A 20,678-nucleotide genomic window follows, 5' to 3' on the forward strand; every position below is an offset into this window, starting at 1 on the left:
ATTTCCATTTACAAAGCAGCTGACATCGATCAAGAACCACATCTCAGTAGGTACCACATATTTTCAATTTTCACGGAAAAGAGCAATATAGCACATTATAAGATGTAATGGAACCGACCATCTACTAGTTTCTTAAAACTATGCTTCTACAGTACCCATACAGTAGGGATATATTTTTTTGGTAAAATAAAATGCCTCGAAAACCACAATTTTTTGTTCAGTTTCTTGCTAGAAATCAACTATTTGCAGAAAATATTTTAATCAATTTTTTGTGGTAGCAAGACTAGCCCCAAAAAAAACCACGCCAATTTTCTAATTGGAATTCTGAAAAAGTGGTGTTAGCCTACCTACTTTCACCTGGTGTTTTGACACAAGGATTTTGCTTTTTCTTTCTTTCGTTTTTTTTTAATTTGCTCGTGAAAATTAGGAAAAAATTTGAAAATCTATAGGAATTTCTCTGAAAATTGTAATTTCGATAAGATTTTCCAGGCGTTGTAAAATTTTCGTTAATATTCTTCTCAATTCCCCTTTTTTCGGCCTCCAGAAATTGCGAGAAAGTTGTTTTTGAATGTTGTGACGTCACTGGCTTCTCACAAGAGAAGTCGTATGACGTCACACCGTGCAAAAAATGTTCCCCACTGTTTTCGGAGATCAAGCCTGTTGAGAAGACAATTTTAAATAGAAATTTGGAAATTTTCCCTAATCGGGCAAATTTGGGTTCACGAAATCTGGTGAGCTTTTTAAAAAAGTTTTTGGAAGCTTTATTGATTTTTTGTTGGAAAAATTCAATTTTTGGGTATAAAAAAACTTGGGAGTCACACTTTCCCAAAATCGACAACCCGGAAGTTCCCATTCCAAACGCTCTTATCTCTTCTTTCCTGCTACTCTTTCTCTTCTTACTCAAAACCTGAAAAGCATGACGGTGTTTCCATAGTGATATGCTTCTCCCTTTCACTCGCACCCAATTGCTAATTGGCGGGGAGACGGCTCCGTGAGCATCATGTTAGATATAACTGAATAGTTGGAGAATCAGAGATTGAGTAAAAAATAAAATAGAAGGGTAATGATAATGATAGGTTGGAATTGGAGAAGAAAAGAAGGCGGAGTTTCGTGTATCGGGAGCCTTATCACTGATTTTGGAGCGTACTCGAAAAGTGATATTATTTCATTTTTCAAAATTTATTTTTCAGTTCCATTCCTAGCTTTTAATCTGAAGAATTACACAAGCTTCACGGGCCGTACCAGCGGTATTTAGTGCATTTTTTCGTACATATTTTTTTAGAGTATTATTTTTTTTATAAGATTAGCTAGAGTGCTTGGAAAACATTTTGAGACTAGAGTACAAAATTTTCGCCAAAAATTTAACAGACATCTAATTTTGCAGTATTCCAATAGTTTAAAGCCAGTGGTTTTTCCAACAAAGCACAACTTTTTGCAGTATGAACTTCTTCCCATCACCAGAATCTCAGCGAGCTCTGGGAGACATTGTTGAGCTTGATGACGTTTCTGATGGATATGACGATACTCTAACAACAACTACAACAGGAGAAGGGACGTCTTCCATTGAAAGTGGACATTATTATAAAACATTTCGACCAGAAGATTTGTGAGTTTTTGATTGGGTACTGTGTGGATAAACGCCAAAAATTGGGAGGGAAAATCCAGTTATGAGCCATTAGCCTAAGCCTAAGCGTTAGCCTGAGCCTAAGCCTTAGCTTAAGCCAAAGCCTAAGCACAAGCTATTTTAATTTCAGATTTGAGTTAACCATGTGCTCTGAAGAAGCAAAAGAACAAATCCGAGAGTACAAACTTGGAATCACAAGAATCGCATTCAACGACAGAACCTTCACATTCTGGATGGTAGATCAAAGATTTGATCAGTGCCAGACAAGTACTTGATTTTTAATCTCAAATTTAATTCAAACATTTCCAGAAGTTGATATCCAAATCATAGAGCGCTCTAACTTGCCGGGAAAGTTGAAACGAATCAGCCTGTACTTGAAATCCAAAATTTGGAGGAAATTCTTGAGTCGCAAGATAAATGGAGCCACCTATCTGGTGTAAGTTGGGATTTTGTATAAGAATCTGAAAACATTTTTTAACTTTTTCAGCGAAAAATCACATCAAAAAGAGTATGGGCTGGATTTGACACATGAAGGATTTAATTATAGATTGTTAGTTTAAAATAAATTAAGACGCCCTGTCACTTTTCAAGATACTTTTCAGAGCTCATTGCAACGGGAAATACTCCATCTACACAAGTGACATGATCGCTGCCCACCGAGATCTTTTTCTTCATCTCTTTTATGTTTTTCCTAGCAAAGATCCGGTCTTTTTTATTGATCTACGAGGAATCCGCTCCGAAGAAATCAATGTTACTAGGGATCTCATTAGCATTCAGCAGATCAATCGGGGATCGTGTCTGGCAATGGGAGTTCGAGAAAGAGAGTTTGTGGAGGATGCACACAAGATTTTGGAAATGATGGAGAGTCTGAAGAATTTGAAATTGGATATCAGTTTGCGAAAGGTCGAGTTTTTCAGTCCAAAGGTGAGTTCTAGTGAGATGGTAAAGTTTGCTATAAAGGTGATAAAGCTACCTAGAAAATTAGGGAAGGTGCGCTAGGGAAGTGGGTGCATTTGTTGGAATAGTGGAGAAGACTGTTAGAAAAGCAAAGAAATGCGCTGAAAAACTGTCCAGAAAAGGGAAGAATTTCTCTAGAAAGTCGGTAAAGCTCGTTAGAAATTTCGAGAAGCTTGCTAGAAAATTGGAAAAGCTATTATGATTTTTGGAAAGTTTTTTAAGTGGAGTAGTTTGCTAGAAAATTGAAGAAGTTTGAAAAAAGTTCGCGATGAAGACTGTGTAGCTCACCAAAAAGTTGAGGATAAGTTGACTAGAAAAATTGATAAATGCTCCAGAAAGGTAGAAAAGTGCGCTAGAAAGATGACACTGTTAGACGAGTATTAAATACTTTTCAGATGTGCAACATCGATCACCTAAGCATTACCTACCACAAAAACCAAATTTCCGAAAAGAATCTGCTGAGCTTGAACTGTGAAACAATCAAACTTTGGTCTGTAACTACATCCTCCCGATCTCTGAATAAATTCATCAAGAAGTGGCTCTTCACTTTCGATACGCGATTTCAGTATTTGGAAATTCCAATCCTGCATTTAATAGAGGAGGATTCGAATCCATGGAATATTTTCAAGGATTTGGAAATTTCAGCGTTCGACGAAGGGAAGAGAGCCGAGTATTATAAGAGATATGATTGGGATTTTGAAACGTGAGTTGTAGAAAGAGATTGTCTTTTTCACGATCTTAAAAATTCGAACTTTCAGAAACTGCCTCGGCTCCCATCGTTTCATAAATTGCCAACGAGGAACCGATATCGAACGGGAAGATGGAATGTTGGCTACAATTATCACAGATTCTACATTTTTCTACTTTTTCGTTTGGCACAATCGATTCCCGGAGCAGCCGGATCATGTCCCATATTTGGATAGATAAATTGAATTACAAACATTCCAGGCCATTGATTTTCTGTGATTTATCCATTTTTGAAGATTTGAAGATTTTAAGTTAATTCTACAATAAATGCACATATCAAGAATTCATTGCACAACAACAGAATAGTGCCATACAGCAGGCTCCGGCACAACAGGCTTCTCTGAAATAACAAAAAATTTTAAAATTTTAAAGTATATGTATGTGCAATCGCGCTCTAATAATAAAAGTGGTGGAAGGTTTTATTAAGAAAAGCTTGAAAACAATAAAATACTCACTCCGCACGTGTATCATGTACATAAACTGGTTGAGCAATTGGTTGAACATAAGTAGGCCCATAGGCTGGACCATAGGCCGGACCATAACATGGGTCTCCATATGGTGAACCATAATATGGAGCATATCCTGGTCCATACATTTTCACAATAGAGTTCGAGCAAGTTTATATAATTAGAAATAAAATTTTGGAGAGAGTGCAAGAGCTTGAACTTTTCATTTCACGTTTAAAATTGAAAAGAAAATAAAATTTATTATCCTATGACAACAATTCAACTTTTGAAGTTACGCAGTCTATAAGGAGACTCGTAAAAGTACATAGAGCCCCGTAAATCCACATCGAGCGCCGTAAATCTACATGGATCCTCGTAAATCTACATGAACCCCCGTGAATCTACATAGAGCCCCGTAAATCTACATTGAGCACCGTAAATCAGCAGGAAAATCCTTGGCGGCATTGCAGAACTTTTCAGAAAAAATTTGGAAGAAAAATCTTTATAAAAAGTGAATTGGGAACAGAAAGTGAATAAAAGTAAATTTCGAAAAAAGATTGAAGCCGATATGAAATGGAAAAAATTTAAATTATTGATTGACGATTTGGTCCTTGGAAACTTGCTTTGGTGGCGTGATTCCGAGCTTTTCGACCTGAAATTTGGAGTTTTTCAAATCAATTTGCAAATGAAAACCAAATTATTACCTTTCTAGCCAAGCTCTGAAGGGTTACTGTAACGGAGAAAAGGTCACGGCCATCGAACAAGTCGACAGATTGGAATGTCTGAAAAAATGAAGATTTGAATTTTGAACATCGCGCCAAAAGTATATGGTAGATTAAACCTCTTCATCCTTGACTCCGAGACTTCTGGCGGCAGTGGAAAATTGATTAATGTTCTCGAGACAGTTGAAATTGGAAATTGGCTTCATGATCTTCTTCACACTTCCTGCTTTGATGGCGTTGACGAGTCTGGAATAGGGTTACTGTAAATAGCTCATTCGTAAAGCTAGGTGCTCCGTAAATCTACATAGTTTTGTAAGCCGTAAACCTACATGAACTTTCGTAAATCTACATGAACTTTTCGTAAACTTTTCGTAAAAACACAAAGTCTGGTAAAGACAGTTTTTTTTAGAGACTTTATTGTTCTAGGTTCTAGGAAAATAGGATCCAAAGTGTTCAAACAAACATAATCACAAAACAGAAAATAAAATCTCAAAATCACATCACCTTAAGCTCACAGAGCATCTCACATTTCCCAAACAGTTCGTGATTATTATTGACATTTTGCATCCCCCAACTCTACGTACAAATAGACAAAAAAAAGACACTCACTTGCACAATCGTTGCCCGTCTTTGAGCTGCTCGCGAAAATTGTCCCGAGATGCTTCACAGTCGAAATCCTCTTTTGTCAAGTCCTGAAAAGAATTTGAAATTATATTGGTGTTTTTCAGGGGGATGAGTAAATCTTGAAGAAACTCTGTAAATCTACAAAAGGCTCCGTAAATCTACAATAAATTGTGAATACTACAAAAGCTCCGTAAAGCTACATGAATCATCGTAAATCTACGCATATATCTGTAAATCTGAAGCGGCAATTCTACACTTAACTTTATAGGCTTACATGGAGTTTTGTAAATCTACCTGATATCTATGTACAATGTTATCACGTATATCTACCTGAACTTGCATAAATCTACACAGAGTCTTGTGAATCTACATTTCACTGACCGTAAGTATACACTTAACTTTACAAATCTATGTGGAGCTTCGTAAATCTACATGTATATATGTAGACATTAAACTTTTGTAATTCCATATAAAGTAAAACTACATCACTCTCTAGTAAATCCACACTGAACTCCGTAAATCTACCCAAATCTTACCCGAATCCATTCCAACAAGTATCCAGCTTCAACATCATTGAACTTGCTTGCCTGTTTGTCCAAAATGGCTCCGGCCATACCGGCTGGTCTTGGTCGATGATAACTTTGTGACATTTTTGCTAGAAAGTCTCAAATTTTAGGCAAAAATTTTCAACAAAAAGTAGAGTATAAAAGTATAAATCAGTAAGAAAAATCAAATTTCGAAGATTTTCGAAACTTAAAACAAAGGAGGTGGCAAAACTGGTTGTGCCTGTCTTGTTGCTCGTCGAGCTCTGACTCTAGGATCTTGCTCACCGAGCTCCTATTTATATTCTTGACTAAACTGTCTGCGTCTCGTCGAATCTGTACACTATTTCCAAAAGGTTAGTGTTGATTTTTGCGCGTGTGGGTGGACGCTAGAGCCGACTCATCCGCGGGAGGTGAGCCCCCGAATTTCAATGGGCGGAGTCAGAGCCCCAAGGAGGGGATGAATTTCGAAACAACAAGAGAGTGAGAGCTCGAGCACAGAACATTCCAGAACGTTTTTTCGTTTTTTTTTTTTGGAAGGGAACGGTTGAAAGTGATTGACACTTGAGAGAGAGATGGGGGATACACAAAAACCTGTATTATTGACCTATTGACTCTTTGCAACTTTTGAGCAACTCAACTGTGTCTGTGTTGAAAGTGAAGTGATAAATTTGAAAAATAAAAGTAAATGTTAGTATTTGCCATCATTCTCTAGATATTAAATCTTTAATTGCTGATAAAGCCCGATTGAAAGTAGGCCTAGAGTTGGACTTGCCAGTAGGCTTAGATTTAAGATTAGGCTCAGGCTTGAGCTTAGGCTTAAGCTTGGGCTTGTCTGGTTTAGGCTGATATTCAAAATTAGGTTTAAGCAAGGGCTTAGGCTTAGGCTCAGGCAAAGGCCCGATCCTAATTTCCACCTCTACTTCTACTGGTTTCTTTGGAGTTTCTGTAGACTTCACAAGAAATTTTATGGCCTGCCTAAGCCTAAGACCAAGCTCAGGCCTAAGTCCAGGCCTAAACCTAAGCCTAAACCTACGCCTAAGCCTACACCTAAACCTAATTTTAGGCCTAAGACTAAACATGAGAAAAAGCCTAAGCCTACGCCTATGCCGATTACGGTAGTTGACAGTCTGTGCATTTTCGCGAAACGTGTGTACTTCTCTCGGACAAGTTTAATATTTCATTGAAATTTTTTCTGTTTTTTTAAGGTACGTTTTGAAAGAAAATCATGCAAAATAAATAAAAATTTAAAAAAAACGAATTCATGAACAAATAAAATCAACAACGATAACAAATGTGTGTGTGTGATAACAAAAGGATTGTAGCATATGTGGAAGGGAAAAAAATTGAAAAAAAGAAAGGCAACAATAAAAAATGATTGAAACTTGTGAAAAAAAAAAACCAAAAACAAAAAGAGAGAGCGATGAATCAGAAAGTGTTCTAGATGCTTCTAGACACCACGTACAGGCGGTGGAAGCAACGATTTTTCGATAAAAAGTGGAGCGATGAACGAGATTGGAGGGAGCTGATGAACTGGTCCGGAGAATAAGCGGGCCGCTTCAGGCCTGGGTTGACGGACGAAAGCTTGATCCGATGTGACTGTGGATGGGCCAGCTGTTGATTTTGAGCCAAGTTGTTGGAATGGAGTCTGTGGAACTGCGATCTCTCCTGATCTTCCACTATTCTTGATGTGTGCAGGACGGTGACATATGATTCCCTGGAAAAGGTTAATTATTAGCCTGAATATCGAAAAGAAAAATGTAAAAATGTATAATGCGTTCGGGGGGAATCGAACCCCCGTCGAATGCTTGGAAGGCATCCATGCTGACCATTACACCACGAACGCGACGAAATACTTGCCTCCAGGAAGCCATTATAAAACTGACAGTTGTCGGGGGTCTCTCTTCCGCAACATCAAGCCCATTAAGACCCCGGTTACCCGCCGCGTTCGTGGTGTAATGGTCAGCATGGATGCCTTCCAAGCATTCGACGGGGGTTCGATTCCCCCCGAACGCAGATTTTTTTGGTTTAAAATACGCCAAAATTGTTTGAAAAAACAGTGGACTTTGGCAAATTTGAATTACCGCGTTTTTGTGTCTTAACTCCGCCCATTTTTCTGTGCCGCACTTTGACTTTATTGCAAATTCTTCGTATTTCTCCATTTTTCTTCGAATTTTCAAGCGGAGACACAGTTTTAAATGCTTAAAGTGCACAAAACTACCAAAATTCGAAGAAAAAAATTGAAGAATGAATAATTCGTGTTGAAAACACAAAGTGCGGCACGGAAAAATGGGCGGAGTTTCGAGGAAATTCAGATTTCTCAAAATCAATCGATTTTTTTTTCAAATTTAATGATTTTTTCTCGTTTTTTTCCTGTAGAATCTCGGAATTTCTGCGTATTCAAAGTAAATTTTTTTTAATTTGCTCCTCACCTTCGCCGTCTTGGCAACATAAACCAAAGCGTGTGCTCTTTGCTGAATAACGACAAGTTCATCAATATTTGTAGAGAATTGAATAGTTTCCAAAACTCTTCCAGTTTCCGCATCAAAACGCATAACTTGGGCTCCTTCAAATGCAAAACATCCAATTGAATTGACAACGCATCCGACTGCCTGTTGAATTTTCCAAACAACCAATAGGCACAGTGTATCCCAGCAGACGACTCCTTTTTTCGTTGAAATAATCAAATGACGTCCGTCGGCTGCAAAATCCACTGAGATAATGTCGTCGGAGCAGCTGAGCACATCGATGATTTTCATCTGAAATTAACGTCTTAATTGTATTCAGGAAATGTTGCTGCTTAATTTTTTATTCTTGATTTTTCAGTTTTTTTAAAAATATTTTTTGAAAAATTTTAGTTTTAAGAATTCTCATTTTAAGATTATTCAGGGAACTATCTAAGCCGAAAATTGTTTTTTATTTGTCGAATTTTTTGAGCAAACCTGAAAAATTGGAAAAAGAAATATCAGAAAATTCAATTTTTTTTTGAAAATCGGAAAACAAAAATTGATAAATATCGATTTTTAGATAGAAATCTTAAATTTCTGGCCATTTTTCTATAAACTGCTCGTTTTCAAATTAGAAAAAGGGATGAAAAAATTAATAATTTCAAGTTTTTCGATATCTCAAAACGAACATTTTTAACATTCCAAAGCACCGCATGTTGTCCATGTGCACTGACGAATTTTCCGTCAGCTTGAATATTGGAAATCGATCGAATTTCAGCTTCCTGCCAATTTCTACTGCGTTCCAGATCTTCACGAACGTCTTTTTCAGTGTAATCCCACACACTGATCGTTCCACTCGTTGAGGCCGTGACGATGGTGTTCTGGAAATTTGGAATATTTATTTCTCGTTTTGAAATTATTTTTTTTGTTGAAACATCTGAAATTTTCCGATTTTCTGAAAAACCCTGAAACTCCCAGAGCATTATAATCCAACCTACCGCAAATCTCGACGACGTGCTTGTCTGACAAGTGGCTACAAAAACAACATCATTCGGAACTGCAACACTTGCAACCAATTTAGTATTCGTAGCATTTCCGATACGTTGCCAGAATCGAACATGATTTTCTCCATCAAAATGAACGAATTTCTCGATAGTTGCAGCGAGAGTTGATGTAAAAGATACACAGAGAACATCACGGAATGCCGATCGAATACCACGTGACGTCATATCACCGTCAATCGTATTCTCCAGTGTTACGTGCATTTTTGATTCAGTTGTAATGGTTACTGGATCAAACCATTGAATTGTACCAGGCTTCGCGTTCATCACAATACTACGTGGACGTAGACGATCGCTGAAATTGAAACAATGATTATTACGAGCAGAGGTGCCGCCGAAAACTTTCTTTCGAGTTTTTTAATTTTTTGAGAAAGACCATAGCATCGAAAAAGAGCTGATTACGTTACCACAAACTTTTTAGAATGCGTATTGCGCAACATATTTGACGCGCAAAATATCTCGTAGCGAAAACTACAGTAATTTTTTAGATGAGTACTGTAGCGCTTGTGTCGATTTACGGGCTCGATTTTTTTTTGGAATGAAAAAAGCATTTATTTATCGATCGAAAAAAGAGAAATTAATACGAAAAATATTCGAAAAAAAAATTTATTTCAAAAATCGAGCCAGTAAATCGACAGAAGAGCTACAGTAGTCATTTAAAGAATTACTGTAGTTTTCGCTACGAGATATTTTGCGCGTCAAATATGTTGTGCAAGACGCATTCTCTGAATTTTGTGTTCCCGTAATAATAATTTTGTTTTATAATTAGAAACATAATTTTTCACATTTTCGGACAAATTTTGAGCAGTTTTTTGAAAACTTACCAGCAAAATACGGTGTTCAAGGATCTTGGACAGTATTCAAGAGTGGAAATTGACGATTTCAGAGCCATCGTGGCGAGGAGTACAGTGTGAATTGAGTTGTCTTCTGAAAAAAAAAAAAAGGATTTCAGTTAAACTTTAGAATTTTCAAATAAAAATTTGTACATTAGATATGATAATTGGAATTAAAAAAATGCAAGATTTCCTTTTTTTTTCATATTAAAATCACACTTTTATTCCAATAAATTTTTTTATTATAATTATTTTATTTTTGCGTTCAACGAAAGTGATCCAAAATCCATAATTTTATGGCCAAAACGCGTAAAAACTTCTCCTCGAGGAGTACACGAGCTGCGTAAATCGACACATATGAATTTTGGAATTTTCTTGTGATTTTCCTAGAACCTATTTTCTCACTTTTCCATTTCAAAAAGTGACGAATCTCTATGGTAAAGGATCACTGCTGAGAATCAAGGATCAATGATGTTTTGTGTGTGTGTGTGTGTTTCCCAGGAACAAGAACGAGCTCTTGTCAGTAAGCAAATAAGCGACATGTAACTTGATATATATCGTCTATATTCCATTATCATTCCTCTAACAATAGAATGTGTACTGTTCGAATTGGGAGATCACAACACATTTTATTTATATAAAAAGGCGGTGTGAGGGTTTGTGTGGGCGATTTGATCGGATATCGATATTTCGGAAATTTCCGAAAATCTTGGCTTGGAAAGTGATAGGCTATGATCCTTTGAACTTTTGAACTTTAGGTTATCCACTAACGTAATTCACTACCATCTCATTTCATACATAGGTTAAATTATTTTTCGAACATTAGTATTTTTTTATCCGGTTTAGTTCTAAATCCTGATTTTTTTGCCAATTTTCTAGTAATTTGGAGCAATATGCTTCTGTTTTTCGTGAGATCAGGACAACTATTTTCGGCAACTCTACATAATGACCCATTGCACCATGTTGCTCCAACATTTTGCATTAAAAAATAATGCCAATAAATAGAAAATCGCATTAATTTCTGCTGAAACATTTGAGAAAATGCTCAAAAATGGCTTGAAATTGCCAACTGCCGATTATCAAGTTTTTTGACAATCGGTAGCTTTCCAGGCACTTTCTCAAATTTTTCAGCTGAAAAAAAAATTTATTCAGATGAATCAGGTGATTTTCTATATTTTTGCACAATGTTTTAATGAAAACTGTTGGAAAAACATGGTGCAATAAGCTATTTTTGAAGAACTTCAGAGTTGCCGCACACTCCTGAAATAAGGAAAAGCAAGAGCAGTTTTTGAAGAACTTTTGTGAAAAGTGTTGTATTTAGCGTCAATTTTTTTTTCAAAACGGTGATAATTACCTAAATTCAGCCCTTAAAATTTTTCAATATCCATTTTATTTTTCCGAGTCCGAGTAATTTGTAGAATCTACGCATTTTTCTATCAATTTTCCATATTTTTAGGTCTTTTCCAAAATCATACCCATAACAAGTGCACAAGTGGATGAATCCTCTGAAATAACCAATCCAGTAACAGGAGCCGCCAATCTCGGCAACAGCGTCGGCTCTTTTTGTCCTTTCGAGTGTCTCGCGAGCGCACATTCTGCTCCAGCAGTGAGCACATTTCCAAATTGAGTAACAGCCACGTGGCAACCGACTTTATTCCAGTGAATTCTGTGATGAGTATCAGAAACGCCAGAGGATTTGAGATTAGACCATTCGAGAACTCGTCCATCACTGATTGCAGCAACCAAATAATTTCCATTGGCTGAGAGACGATCGAATTGGTGGATCACGTCAATGTCTGGAATTTTCGATTTTTATTTCATTTTTGATGGAATTGGTGGGCTTTTGTTGAATTTTTGGCTTAAAAATTGAAAAAAATTCAACATTCTTCCACAATTTTAGGGGAAAAACCTTTGCCGAAATTTCCAGTTCTCCACAAATTTTCTGAATTTCGCCAGAATTTTTTTAATTGATTTTTTTAAAGTAAAATTAGGCAAGTCTGATTATTTTTCGAATTAAAAAAGTTAAATATTTTTGGCAGAATGGGTAATTTCCTGTTTTTATAATATTAATAACGGCAATTTGGCGATTATTCAAAGAATTTTAATTATTTATACGAAATTTGAAACAAAAACTGCGCAATTTGCTGCAAATTTCCGATTTTTCTCCGAAATTTTGAAAATTGATTTTTTTAAAGAAAATTGTATAATTAGCTAATTTCGTAGTTTTCGTAAAATCGACGAAATCTTGACTACGGCAATTTGTCGATTTTCTAAAAATTGTTAGCTTTTGCCAAAATTGGCGACTTTTTTAATTTGGGTTTTTGAAAATTGCAGAAAATCAGGGAATTTCCGGATTTTGCCCAAACTTTGAAAATTGATTTCCGAAAAAATATCAAAATTTTCCATAGATTTTCATTACTTTTTCGTTAGGTTTTTTAAAGTGTCTTTTGCCAAAAAAATGACGTTTTCTGCTTCTTCAAATTTTTAACAAAAAACGCTTTCAAATTTCAAAACATAATTTTTTAAAGCATTTTACTCCTATTTACCATGTCCTCCTGTATTTTTCGATGTATATTTAGTCTCCTTGACAATCGAAAAGTCACTATCATTTAAAATAATCGATGTAATTTCCAATCCCTGACAATATGAAACAATTCGATCAGAAATCACAATTTGTTCTTTTCGAATATTCGATGGAATTTCCAAAACTTTTTCAATTGATCCATTGGCTCCAGTCACACAAATATCGAATTTTGACGGATTCTTTTGCTTTTTTGAATCACTTTTTTTGACGACAAGCCACAATTCAAGCTCCTTTTCTTCTTCGGCGTTTTTCGGTTTTTGGGCAAAGGCGGCACTGAAAAAAACCGTCTAAAAATTAAAATTGAAATTCAGCACTTACACAACAGGAAAAGCTGTAACTCTTCTGGAAACAAGCTTTTCAAAATCTTTTTCCTGTGCTTCAAATTCGCTAACTTCTCCATTTTCAGTCACAGTCACCAGACGCTCATTTGAGTGAAAAAAGACGGCGATGACGTCACAATCATGCTTAATCACACGTCTTGCGTCATTTCCCTTCTTGTCAGAGAATAAAACTTCACAGGATGCTCCAGTAGTGGTGGCGAGGATTCTGAAATTCGATTTTTAGTGGAAAAATTCCGGGGTTCGTTGTCAAAGAAGCATGGAGTTTTTCGGATGGGTCTCGTCTATGGATGGGAATTTGCTGGCTTTTTATACAAAAAAAAAACCTTCAAAATTTCACTTTTTTTATGGCTATTTAAAAAAATTAATTCAGCAGAAAACTGGGGTTTTTTTTAAATTAAAGTGCAAATATGCTCCAATTACAAATTTGGGTCCCGTTGGGTGTTGACGGCAAAATTGTAAATTCAAACGTTTCAGTTATTTTCGCCGATTTTTTTCTATCGGTTTTAATTAATTTCAAGTCAATTCGAATATTTTAAAGGAAAATTTTTTGAAAACTGCGAAAATAACTGAAATTGATGGAATTTACGGCATTTTTTCGATTTTTCATCTTCTACCGGAGCACTTATTACGAAAAAACTCTTTAAATTTCTGCAAAAATCGCGCCGAGACCCATCCAAATTGATCCATGCGCCTTTAAATCTGCATTTATCGCAAGTTCGAACCTATTATTTGGTGAGATGACCAAATTCGAGTAGGGCTGCCCAACAAGTGTGACTTCAATATTTTCAAGAGTTTCCATCTGAAAATATCGATTAAAATTCAGGATTTCATCTGAAAAAGGTCGCTGAACATATATAAAAGATATGAAAAAAGGTGACTAAACCTTCAAAAAAAAATCAAAAATTCAAAAAAAATCTCGTTTTAATTGTAAAGACACGCAATACATGTTACAGGATGCAAGTTAAAGGCACATTATGCGATTTTTCCAGAAAAAGAGGGCGATTGGGATTAAATCACAGTGGAAATGGGGAAGAAATGGATGAAAACCAATAAATTTGGAGGGTAAAAATACATTATGGACATGAAAATGCGTAGTTTGGGCTAAAAATGTGTTTTTGATTGGATCAGAATGGCTTAAAAATGAGGATTTTCAGAGGGAAATTATATTTTCAGAACAATTTTGTGCAGACAAATCGATTTTCCAAGACCATTATGCGATTTTATGGAGCTCGTGGACAGTGTAGATGGTGTTGATTCTCGAATGAACAATTTTTCCGTGGCTGACGACGTCATCGATGAGCACACGGATCAGCGATTCGTCGGTGACAGATCCTGCTAAGATAGTTATGAGAAAAGATGGAAAATCGATTTTTTTTGAATAAATGCATAAAAGTGTGTGCGCCTTTAAAGATTACTGTAGTTCACAATAATTTTGAGGAATTTTCTTCCATTTTTTGAGTATTTTTTCTACGATTTTCACAAGAGAAACTTGAAGAAATCCATGTTAATTAAATTTGCGGAATTAATTCCGCAAAAACGAGCACACATTCAAGAAAATATCATATTTTTAGCTGAAATTCTGCATTTTTGGGTGATAATGTCGATTTACGTAGCCTGTGTACTCCCCGAGGAGAATATTTTTCCCAGTTTTTAACTGAAATATTTGATTTTGAACCATTTTCTCTCATTTTTAGTGTTTCAGATAGAATTGAAAGGGATTAATGTATTAATATATTGAAAATCAGGAATTTGTAGCTTTTTTTTCCATCTAAAACATAACTAAATTGAGAAGAAATCATCGAAAAATGATCTAAAATGAAGCTTTTCAAGCAGAAATTGTGAAAATTTCTGACAATTGATGTGTACTCTGTGGGAAAAATATTATCAGTTTGCGAAAATCGTCTAAAATCTGAAATTTCTTCTTCTCGCGGAGTACACGCGCCGCGTAAATCAACACATGGCCTAGCAATCCAGTTTTCTTCAGACTTTCCCATACCTTTAAGGTAGTCAAGCATTTTTTCACGTGTTGGGAGAGTGTATACGGCCACTTTGACAGCGGTACGAATGATCCATGGATGATGTCTGGAAATTAAAAATTCATAACATGAAATTCAGATTTTCAGAGCATACTTTGCCAGGGTTCCATCATAGCATTCCTTGCAAATCTTGGGAATGCTGTCATCGTTAGTGGCAGCCACTGCCGCATACATGAACTCGACGATGAACTCGAGAGCCCTGGAAATTCAAGGAAATTTTAAGATTTCTAGTCAAAAAGTACCGATTTAAATGTAAAATTGCCACTGCTCCACTCTCTTTTCCATTCTTCTCCATTGGTTTTTCACTGTGAACAAGAGCAACTACAGTTTTGTATCCTTCTGGATTCGCCGTATGAAGCTCCTTCAGAAGATCAATCTTCTCACGAACATCTTTCTCCACAAATTCAAAGATTTTTCCGAGCATTCCGATGAATTTGCACAGCTCTTCGTAGACTTCGACGAATGTCAGAAGCTCAACGTCATCCGGAGTCACTTCCGGGCAGTTTTCCACGTCACTTTTCTCCACGATAATGACGTCAGTGGAGAGTTTCTTCATTTGAGTGGCTACGAGCTTAATGCAGAAGGGTGAAGCGGTGTCTTCGGTCATTTTTAGCTGAAATTTTGGAATTTTATCGATTTTTACGAAAAAAAAATCACAAAAATAGAGAGAAAATAGCGAAAGGAGGCGATAAACTTTCATCAAATGTATTATAAAAGCCGTTGTTTTGATTTTAAACTGCTGATTCATAGTGAGCGCGTGATTCAAAAGCATCAGAAATCGCAGGAAAAACAAAACTGGAGACGACAAAATTATATTGAATTTATCTTTAGAAACAATGAGTAAAATTCATTTTTTTTAACGAAATTCCAGAACCAAATCTTCTTGAGTATTGACCAATATATTGGGAAATTATGTAAAAAATCAGCAATTTTTGATTTTCATGGATTTTCGCCGTATTCGGCGAATGTGAAAACGGAAAACATGCTTAAATAAATTATAAATTAGTATTTAAACAATTTGAAACATAAAAATCCGTTTAAAAACTTCTAAAACCGAAAAAAAAAAGCTGAAAAACGTGGAAAAAATTGATAAAAATTTATTTTTTCGATGGTAATGCAAGAGCGCCCCAATGCACACTCTCTTTTCGAATCATTCGAATGGCAATTTTCATTTATTTTTGTGTAAAAATATCGGTTTTCCTTGTTTTTTAATGCTTTTGCGCTGATTTTTGATGTAAAAGCTATTAGAAATTGTCTAAATTTTGTCGGAATGCATCGGGAACCATCACAATTTGGTTTTTTGGGTGTATTTCTCTTGTCTGAAAGTTTCCCGCTGGAGGTTAAACAATTGTTCCAAGAAATCGATAGAAACGTTTCAAGACATATTTAACGAAAAATATTTATTCTAAAAGATCAAGTACAGCACGAACATCAATTTTCCTCCGTTGAAAGCTGAAAATATACAGAATTTGTCAGATTCATTTATTTTTTCTCGGCAATCCCTCACCGATCCGCGCTTCTTTTTCCCTTTCTTCCGTCTCGCATCCGTCTTAATCTTCGCAATTTCTTGCTCCAAATGCCATTGAACAGGAGTCTCGCATGCCACGTCACCATTTGTCACGTCACCAACCGCCCGATACTGTAACCAAAGCGGTATCGAAGCGGAGACGACAAAGATGACGGCGAGCCCAATGTAGGACCAATAGAGCTCCGAAGTGTCCGTCTGATAGTGCTTGAAATAGTGTGAAACTTGATATTTGTCCATTTTTTGTTGTAGTTTTTCTCTGTATTTGAAATGAGAAATGTTAATTTTTTTCTTATTTTTCTCGAAAACGAACGTGAAATTTAAATTTAAAAATTAAAATTAGTTTTTTTTTCAGAAACTCAAACAAATCAAAAATGGATGCGCTACAAGCGTATGGCGGTAGCGACAGTGAACACTCAGATGATGACGCCAGCATGGATCAGGTCGCAAAAGGAAAATCATCGACATTGCTGGAAAGAGCCATAGTCACTGCTCCGGACGTTGAGTCGAAAAGTGCAATTCGACAAGTAGCGATTGTAGATCCAAAGACTAAAGAGATTAAATCAAATCCAAAATTTGATCAGCTCTTCAAGCCAGAATCTGGGCCAGTAAATCACTTTAAATCAGAGCAACAAAGATCACAAAAGAACACATTGACAGGATTCGTCGAGCCTGCACATCTCAATGAATTTCATTTTAATCGACAAATTCGAAGCTTTGATACTCTTGGGTACGCTCAGAATCCGACTGCCGAATCCGGTACAACTCATTTCGTGGGAGACGTCAAAAAAGCAGAAGCCGAGAAAGGAGTTTCACTTTTTGAATCGAAAAAGACTGGCGGGGAGAAGAGAAAACGAGTTAGAAATGATGATTCAGCAGATATTGATGGATATACTGGACCATGGAGTCGATTTATTGATGAAAAGACAGTCGCTAAACCAACACCAGAACTTCAGAAACAAATGGATGAAATTGTGAAGAAGAGGCAAGAAAAAAGCAGGCGATTCAAGAAAGAAAAGGAGGATAGTGAGCAAATGGCTGAAGAGAGCTCCACGCTTCATTGTACGAGTTTATTCTTGATTGTTTGGCTTGAAATGGCTCAAAAAGGCCTTTAAAGTTCCGGAAATGTGCTAAATTTAGCTGAAATTTTCCAATTTTCAGTTGATTTTTTGATCAGATTTGTGCTCTTTCTGACTGAAAATGTAATTAGATAAACAGAAAACGCTAGATAAACGTGAAAATGGAAGATTAATTGGATAAATTACGATTTTAGCTAAAATTGGCCAAATTTTAGAGCCATTTTATTAGATTTAAGCAAAATTTTAAGCTCATTTTAGCCATTTTCGAATATTTAACCCAATTTTTAAACGTTGCAGAGAAATTTCGTTTCTTTTTTTGAAATTTTTAACCGATTTTCAGCGAATTAACTGTTTTTCCGAGATTTTAAACTTTTATTTTTTATTTTTAGCGAAATTTTTTTGGCATTTCAAGGGAAATCTAAAACAATTTGTATTGATAAGAGAAAAAGATAGTTTTCCAAGATTTTTGCTAAATTTAATCTGATCATTTTAAACATTTTTAGTGAAATTTGGCCCAAGTTTGTTAACGATTTAAGATAAAATTTGCTATTTGTTGTTTAATTTCAACAATTTCAGCTCAGTTTAGCCATTTTTGGAATTTGATTCAATTTTTTAAAGAATTTTACCGAAATTTGGCACCTTATTTTTTAAATTATCTTGAAATTTTGAAACAATATTTCGCTTAACATGGATAAATTGCTTCGAAAATCGAAAATTTTGCATTCTGAATAAGAAATACCAATTTTAGAGTGTTTTCAGAAGATTTTTTTCGGTTTTCGAATGGTTCGATTTTTCGGTTATGCTCAAAAGTTTTTCTGGAAGTACATCAACTCTTCTAATAATTAATTTTTCAGTGAAAGAAGCCGAGGATTACCAAGGTCGCTCATTTCTTGTTCCACCATCATTCACCGGTGTCAATCTCCGAGAGGACTACGTTCCCGAGCGATGTTTCGTACCGAAAAAGCTTGTTCACACGTATCGAGGACATAACAAAGGTGTCAATTTCCTTCAATGGTTCCCGAAAAGTGCTCATTTATTCTTGTCATGCTCAATGGACACAAAAATCAAATTATGGGAAGTATATGATCGTCAGCGAGTTGTCAGAACATACGCAGGCCATAAGCTTCCTGTTCGTGAAGTTGCATTTAATAATGAGGGTACAGAATTCTTGTCAGCATCTTTTGATCGATACGTGAAGCTTTGGGATACTGAAACTGGACAAGTTAAGCAGAGATTTCATACTGGACACGTACCGTATTGCTTGAAATATCATCCAGATGATGATAAGAATCATATGTTTTTGGTTGGAATGCAGAATAAGAAGATTATTCAATGGGATTCAAGATCTGGAGAAATTGTTCAAGAATACGATCGTCACTTGCAGGCAGTCAATTCTATCACATTTTTCGACAAGAATCGTCGTTTCGCATCCACTTCTGATGATAAAAGTGTCAGAATTTGGGAATGGGAGATCCCAGTAGACACGAAACTTATTCAAAATGTTGGACTTCATGCGATTCCGACTATGACAAAGAGTCCTAATGGTAATTATTGAGGAACATTAAATTCAGGGAACGCGTATTGTGCAATGTATATGACGCGCAAAATATCTCGTAGCGAAAACTACAGTAATCCTTAAAATGATTACTGTAGCGCTGTTGTGTCGATTTACGGGCTCAATTTTCGGAACGAATTTCATTTCGAATAGTGAGCGATTTTTCATTTTTTCTCCAATTTTTCGCAAAATTGAAGGAAGCTGAAATACCGTTGCCACTATTTAAAAAAAAATATTTCAAAAATCGAGCCCGTAAATCAACACAAGCGCTACAGTAGTCATTTTAAGGGTTACTGTAGTTTTCGCTACGAGATATTTTGCGCGTCGAATATGTTGCTCAATACACATTCACAATGCTTTGTGCTCCTGTAATAAAAATACTTAAAGCTCAAATTTCTCTCATTTCTTTTCCAGATAAATGGGTTGTGGGACAATGCATGGACAATCGGATAGTCCTTTTCCAGCTTGTCGATGATAAGCTTCGATTCTCAAAAAAGAAGGCTTTCAGAGGACACAATGCGGCTGGATATGCGTGCAATATCGATTTTTCGCCGGATCAAAGTTTCCTAATCTCTGGTGATGCTGATGGAAAATTGTTTATTTGGGATTGGAGAACACACAAAATTGTTGGAAAGTAAGGTTTTCTATGTGGAAATTATTGATTTTTTGTTTAAAAAAAAGATGGAAACTGGTAAAAAATTTAAAAATCACGATTTTTCCGATTATTTTGCGCTTTAATATAAAAAAATGCTGAGAAAGCCCTGAATTTAATATAAAATTTTCTCTCATTTAATTAAATTTTTTCTAATTTAAAACATTCTAATTGAATAAAAAAGTGAAAAGTACCCAACTTTAACGATTTTTACCTTAAAAATTGAGTTTTAAACCCGAAAAATCCAAAAAATAAACTTTTTTTTCGATTTTAATGCGTCAAAATTTCTGAAAAAATCGTAATTTTTCAATTTTTCAATCGTTATTTTCAGTAAATACGCCACATTTTCCATTATTAAAATAAAAAACCCCAAAACCTCCAAAAAATGTATGATTTTCAGATGGAAAGCTCATGATAGCACTTGTATCGCAGCACTATGGCATCCACATGAAAAAAGCCGAATGATTACTGCTGGATGGGATGGTCTCATTAAAATGTGGAATTAATTGTTGATTTTTCCCTTTTTTCCCAAAAAAAAATTATTATTTTCCCAAATTTTGGCTCTTTTTCTCACGAGTTTTTGTCCCATCTCTCACATTTCCCTGTTCATTAAAAAAATTTTTTTTTTCGTAATAATGTTTTACTTTCTCCTGTTTCAATTATTTATTTTGTATCTTTGTTCATTTATTTGTTTTTTCTTCCAATTTTAAACCCTATTCTTACAGAACATTTCCGACACACGGAAATTGATAAAATTATTTTTATTTTTTAGCCTGAAATTTCAGTTTACCCAATTAATGGTTATCGACCAGATTTTATTTTAATTTTTTAAAGGAAAATTAGTTTTTTTTTCTATGAAAAAAAGTTATATATTTTTTTGGAAATTTATAACTCTTAAAAAAA

The 20,678-nt window shown here is 35.5% G+C and overlaps 7 protein-coding genes and 4 non-coding genes across 12 annotated transcripts; 4 read left to right on the forward strand and 7 right to left on the reverse strand.

Moving 5' to 3' along the window:
- Positions 1-1,431: 1,431 nt before the first annotated feature.
- On the forward strand, positions 1,432-3,611 carry F49D11.2 (F-box associated domain-containing protein). The gene is made up of 7 exons (NM_060446.2): positions 1,432-1,606; positions 1,755-1,891; positions 1,934-2,060; positions 2,112-2,174; positions 2,227-2,548; positions 2,977-3,284; positions 3,340-3,611. The coding sequence occupies exons 1-7, from the start codon at positions 1,440-1,442 to the stop codon at positions 3,506-3,508; spliced, it is 1,293 nt and encodes a 430-aa protein (NP_492847.1). The 5' UTR covers positions 1,432-1,439; the 3' UTR covers positions 3,509-3,611.
- F49D11.7 (Cysteine-rich transmembrane CYSTM domain-containing protein) lies at positions 3,598-3,968 on the reverse strand. The gene is made up of 2 exons (NM_060447.4): positions 3,784-3,968; positions 3,598-3,668 (listed from the first exon to the last, which is right to left on the reverse strand). The coding sequence occupies exons 1-2, from the start codon at positions 3,921-3,923 to the stop codon at positions 3,605-3,607; spliced, it is 204 nt and encodes a 67-aa protein (NP_492848.1). The 5' UTR covers positions 3,924-3,968; the 3' UTR covers positions 3,598-3,604.
- A 295-nt stretch (positions 3,969-4,263) lies between these two features.
- On the reverse strand, positions 4,264-5,774 carry cpn-4 (Calponin-homology (CH) domain-containing protein). The gene is made up of 5 exons (NM_060448.5): positions 5,657-5,774; positions 5,106-5,188; positions 4,616-4,742; positions 4,479-4,556; positions 4,264-4,426 (listed from the first exon to the last, which is right to left on the reverse strand). The coding sequence occupies exons 1-5, from the start codon at positions 5,768-5,770 to the stop codon at positions 4,364-4,366; spliced, it is 465 nt and encodes a 154-aa protein (NP_492849.3). The 5' UTR covers positions 5,771-5,774; the 3' UTR covers positions 4,264-4,363.
- A 1,130-nt stretch (positions 5,775-6,904) lies between these two features.
- Positions 6,905-13,730, reverse strand: F49D11.10 (WD_REPEATS_REGION domain-containing protein). The gene is made up of 9 exons (NM_001129008.3): positions 13,651-13,730; positions 12,906-13,133; positions 12,550-12,860; positions 11,479-11,799; positions 9,995-10,097; positions 9,108-9,465; positions 8,799-8,990; positions 8,095-8,421; positions 6,905-7,379 (listed from the first exon to the last, which is right to left on the reverse strand). Exons 1-9 carry the CDS (start codon positions 13,725-13,727, stop codon positions 7,113-7,115), a joined length of 2,184 nt encoding a protein of 727 aa, NP_001122480.2. The 5' UTR covers positions 13,728-13,730; the 3' UTR covers positions 6,905-7,112.
- F49D11.13 lies at positions 7,425-7,513 on the forward strand. Its single transcript, NR_050534.1, has one exon. It is a non-coding gene; the product is annotated as an Unclassified non-coding RNA F49D11.13 (non-coding RNA).
- On the reverse strand, positions 7,437-7,508 carry F49D11.t2. The gene has a single exon. It is a non-coding gene; the product is annotated as a tRNA-Gly (tRNA).
- F49D11.12 lies at positions 7,605-7,687 on the reverse strand. The gene has a single exon (NR_050535.1). It is a non-coding gene; the product is annotated as an Unclassified non-coding RNA F49D11.12 (non-coding RNA).
- On the forward strand, positions 7,607-7,678 carry F49D11.t1. Its single transcript has one exon. It is a non-coding gene; the product is annotated as a tRNA-Gly (tRNA).
- Positions 13,731-13,833: 103 nt separating the features above from the next.
- tag-296 (Glycolipid transfer protein domain-containing protein) lies at positions 13,834-15,583 on the reverse strand. Of its 2 annotated transcripts, none has more exons than NM_001392942.1 (4): positions 15,207-15,577; positions 15,059-15,163; positions 14,925-15,010; positions 13,834-14,263 (listed from the first exon to the last, which is right to left on the reverse strand). In NM_001392942.1, the coding sequence occupies exons 1-4, from the start codon at positions 15,569-15,571 to the stop codon at positions 14,139-14,141; spliced, it is 681 nt and encodes a 226-aa protein (NP_001380241.1). In that variant the 5' UTR covers positions 15,572-15,577; the 3' UTR covers positions 13,834-14,138. The 2 variants fall into 2 exon arrangements, with proteins under 2 accessions (NP_001380241.1, NP_001355496.1); NM_001368568.3 differs by having other exon boundaries at positions 13,837-14,260; positions 15,207-15,583.
- Positions 15,584-16,348: 765 nt separating this feature from the next.
- F49D11.14 (uncharacterized protein) lies at positions 16,349-16,765 on the reverse strand. Its single transcript, NM_001306349.3, has 2 exons — positions 16,472-16,765; positions 16,349-16,416 (listed from the first exon to the last, which is right to left on the reverse strand). The coding sequence occupies exons 1-2, from the start codon at positions 16,727-16,729 to the stop codon at positions 16,396-16,398; spliced, it is 279 nt and encodes a 92-aa protein (NP_001293278.1). The 5' UTR covers positions 16,730-16,765; the 3' UTR covers positions 16,349-16,395.
- A 73-nt stretch (positions 16,766-16,838) lies between these two features.
- Positions 16,839-20,545, forward strand: prp-17 (Pre-mRNA-processing factor 17). Its single transcript, NM_060450.6, has 4 exons — positions 16,839-17,551; positions 18,423-19,112; positions 19,538-19,757; positions 20,176-20,545. Exons 1-4 carry the CDS (start codon positions 16,864-16,866, stop codon positions 20,279-20,281), a joined length of 1,704 nt encoding a protein of 567 aa, NP_492851.1. The 5' UTR covers positions 16,839-16,863; the 3' UTR covers positions 20,282-20,545.
- The last annotated feature ends 133 nt before the right edge of the window (positions 20,546-20,678 follow it).

Source organism: Caenorhabditis elegans, chromosome I, assembly GCF_000002985.6.
Source record: "Caenorhabditis elegans chromosome I".
Taxonomy (NCBI): domain Eukaryota; kingdom Metazoa; phylum Nematoda; class Chromadorea; order Rhabditida; family Rhabditidae; genus Caenorhabditis; species Caenorhabditis elegans.

Excerpts from the sequence above, each read along its gene's own strand:
- F49D11.2 (NM_060446.2), top strand. The coding sequence starts at position 1,440 with ATGAACTTCTTCCCATCACCAGAATCTCAGCGAGCTCTGGGAGACATT. Across the intron at positions 1,892-1,933 it reads ATTTGATCAGTGCCAGACAA|AAGTTGATATCCAAATCATA; the intron begins GTACTTGATTTT and ends AAACATTTCCAG. Across the intron at positions 3,285-3,339 it reads TATGATTGGGATTTTGAAAC|AAACTGCCTCGGCTCCCATC; the intron begins GTGAGTTGTAGA and ends TCGAACTTTCAG.
- F49D11.7 (NM_060447.4), bottom strand. The coding sequence starts at position 3,923 with ATGTATGGACCAGGATATGCTCCATATTATGGTTCACCATATGGAGAC. Across the intron at positions 3,669-3,783 it reads GTACATGATACACGTGCGGA|AGAAGCCTGTTGTGCCGGAG; the intron begins GTGAGTATTTTA and ends TTGTTATTTCAG.
- cpn-4 (NM_060448.5), bottom strand. The coding sequence starts at position 5,770 with ATGTCACAAAGTTATCATCGACCAAGACCAGCCGGTATGGCCGGAGCC. Across the intron at positions 5,189-5,656 it reads ACTTGTTGGAATGGATTCGG|GACTTGACAAAAGAGGATTT; the intron begins GTAAGATTTGGG and ends AATTCTTTTCAG. Across the intron at positions 4,743-5,105 it reads GACGGGCAACGATTGTGCAA|ACTCGTCAACGCCATCAAAG; the intron begins GTGAGTGTCTTT and ends ACCCTATTCCAG.
- F49D11.10 (NM_001129008.3), bottom strand. The coding sequence starts at position 13,727 with ATGGAAACTCTTGAAAATATTGAAGTCACACTTGTTGGGCAGCCCTAC. Across the intron at positions 9,466-9,994 it reads TTGAACACCGTATTTTGCTG|CGATCGTCTACGTCCACGTA; the intron begins GTAAGTTTTCAA and ends TTTCAATTTCAG. Across the intron at positions 8,991-9,107 it reads GCACGTCGTCGAGATTTGCG|AACACCATCGTCACGGCCTC; the intron begins GTAGGTTGGATT and ends CCAAATTTCCAG.
- tag-296 (NM_001392942.1), bottom strand. The coding sequence starts at position 15,571 with ATGACCGAAGACACCGCTTCACCCTTCTGCATTAAGCTCGTAGCCACT. Across the intron at positions 15,164-15,206 it reads GCAATTTTACATTTAAATCG|GGCTCTCGAGTTCATCGTCG; the intron begins GTACTTTTTGAC and ends TTGAATTTCCAG. Across the intron at positions 14,264-14,924 it reads AATGCTTGACTACCTTAAAG|CAGGATCTGTCACCGACGAA; the intron begins GTATGGGAAAGT and ends TAACTATCTTAG.
- F49D11.14 (NM_001306349.3), bottom strand. The coding sequence starts at position 16,729 with ATGGACAAATATCAAGTTTCACACTATTTCAAGCACTATCAGACGGAC. Across the intron at positions 16,417-16,471 it reads GGAAAAAGAAGCGCGGATCG|CTTTCAACGGAGGAAAATTG; the intron begins GTGAGGGATTGC and ends GTATATTTTCAG.
- prp-17 (NM_060450.6), top strand. The coding sequence starts at position 16,864 with ATGGATGCGCTACAAGCGTATGGCGGTAGCGACAGTGAACACTCAGAT. Across the intron at positions 19,113-19,537 it reads TATGACAAAGAGTCCTAATG|ATAAATGGGTTGTGGGACAA; the intron begins GTAATTATTGAG and ends TTTCTTTTCCAG. Across the intron at positions 19,758-20,175 it reads ACACACAAAATTGTTGGAAA|ATGGAAAGCTCATGATAGCA; the intron begins GTAAGGTTTTCT and ends TATGATTTTCAG.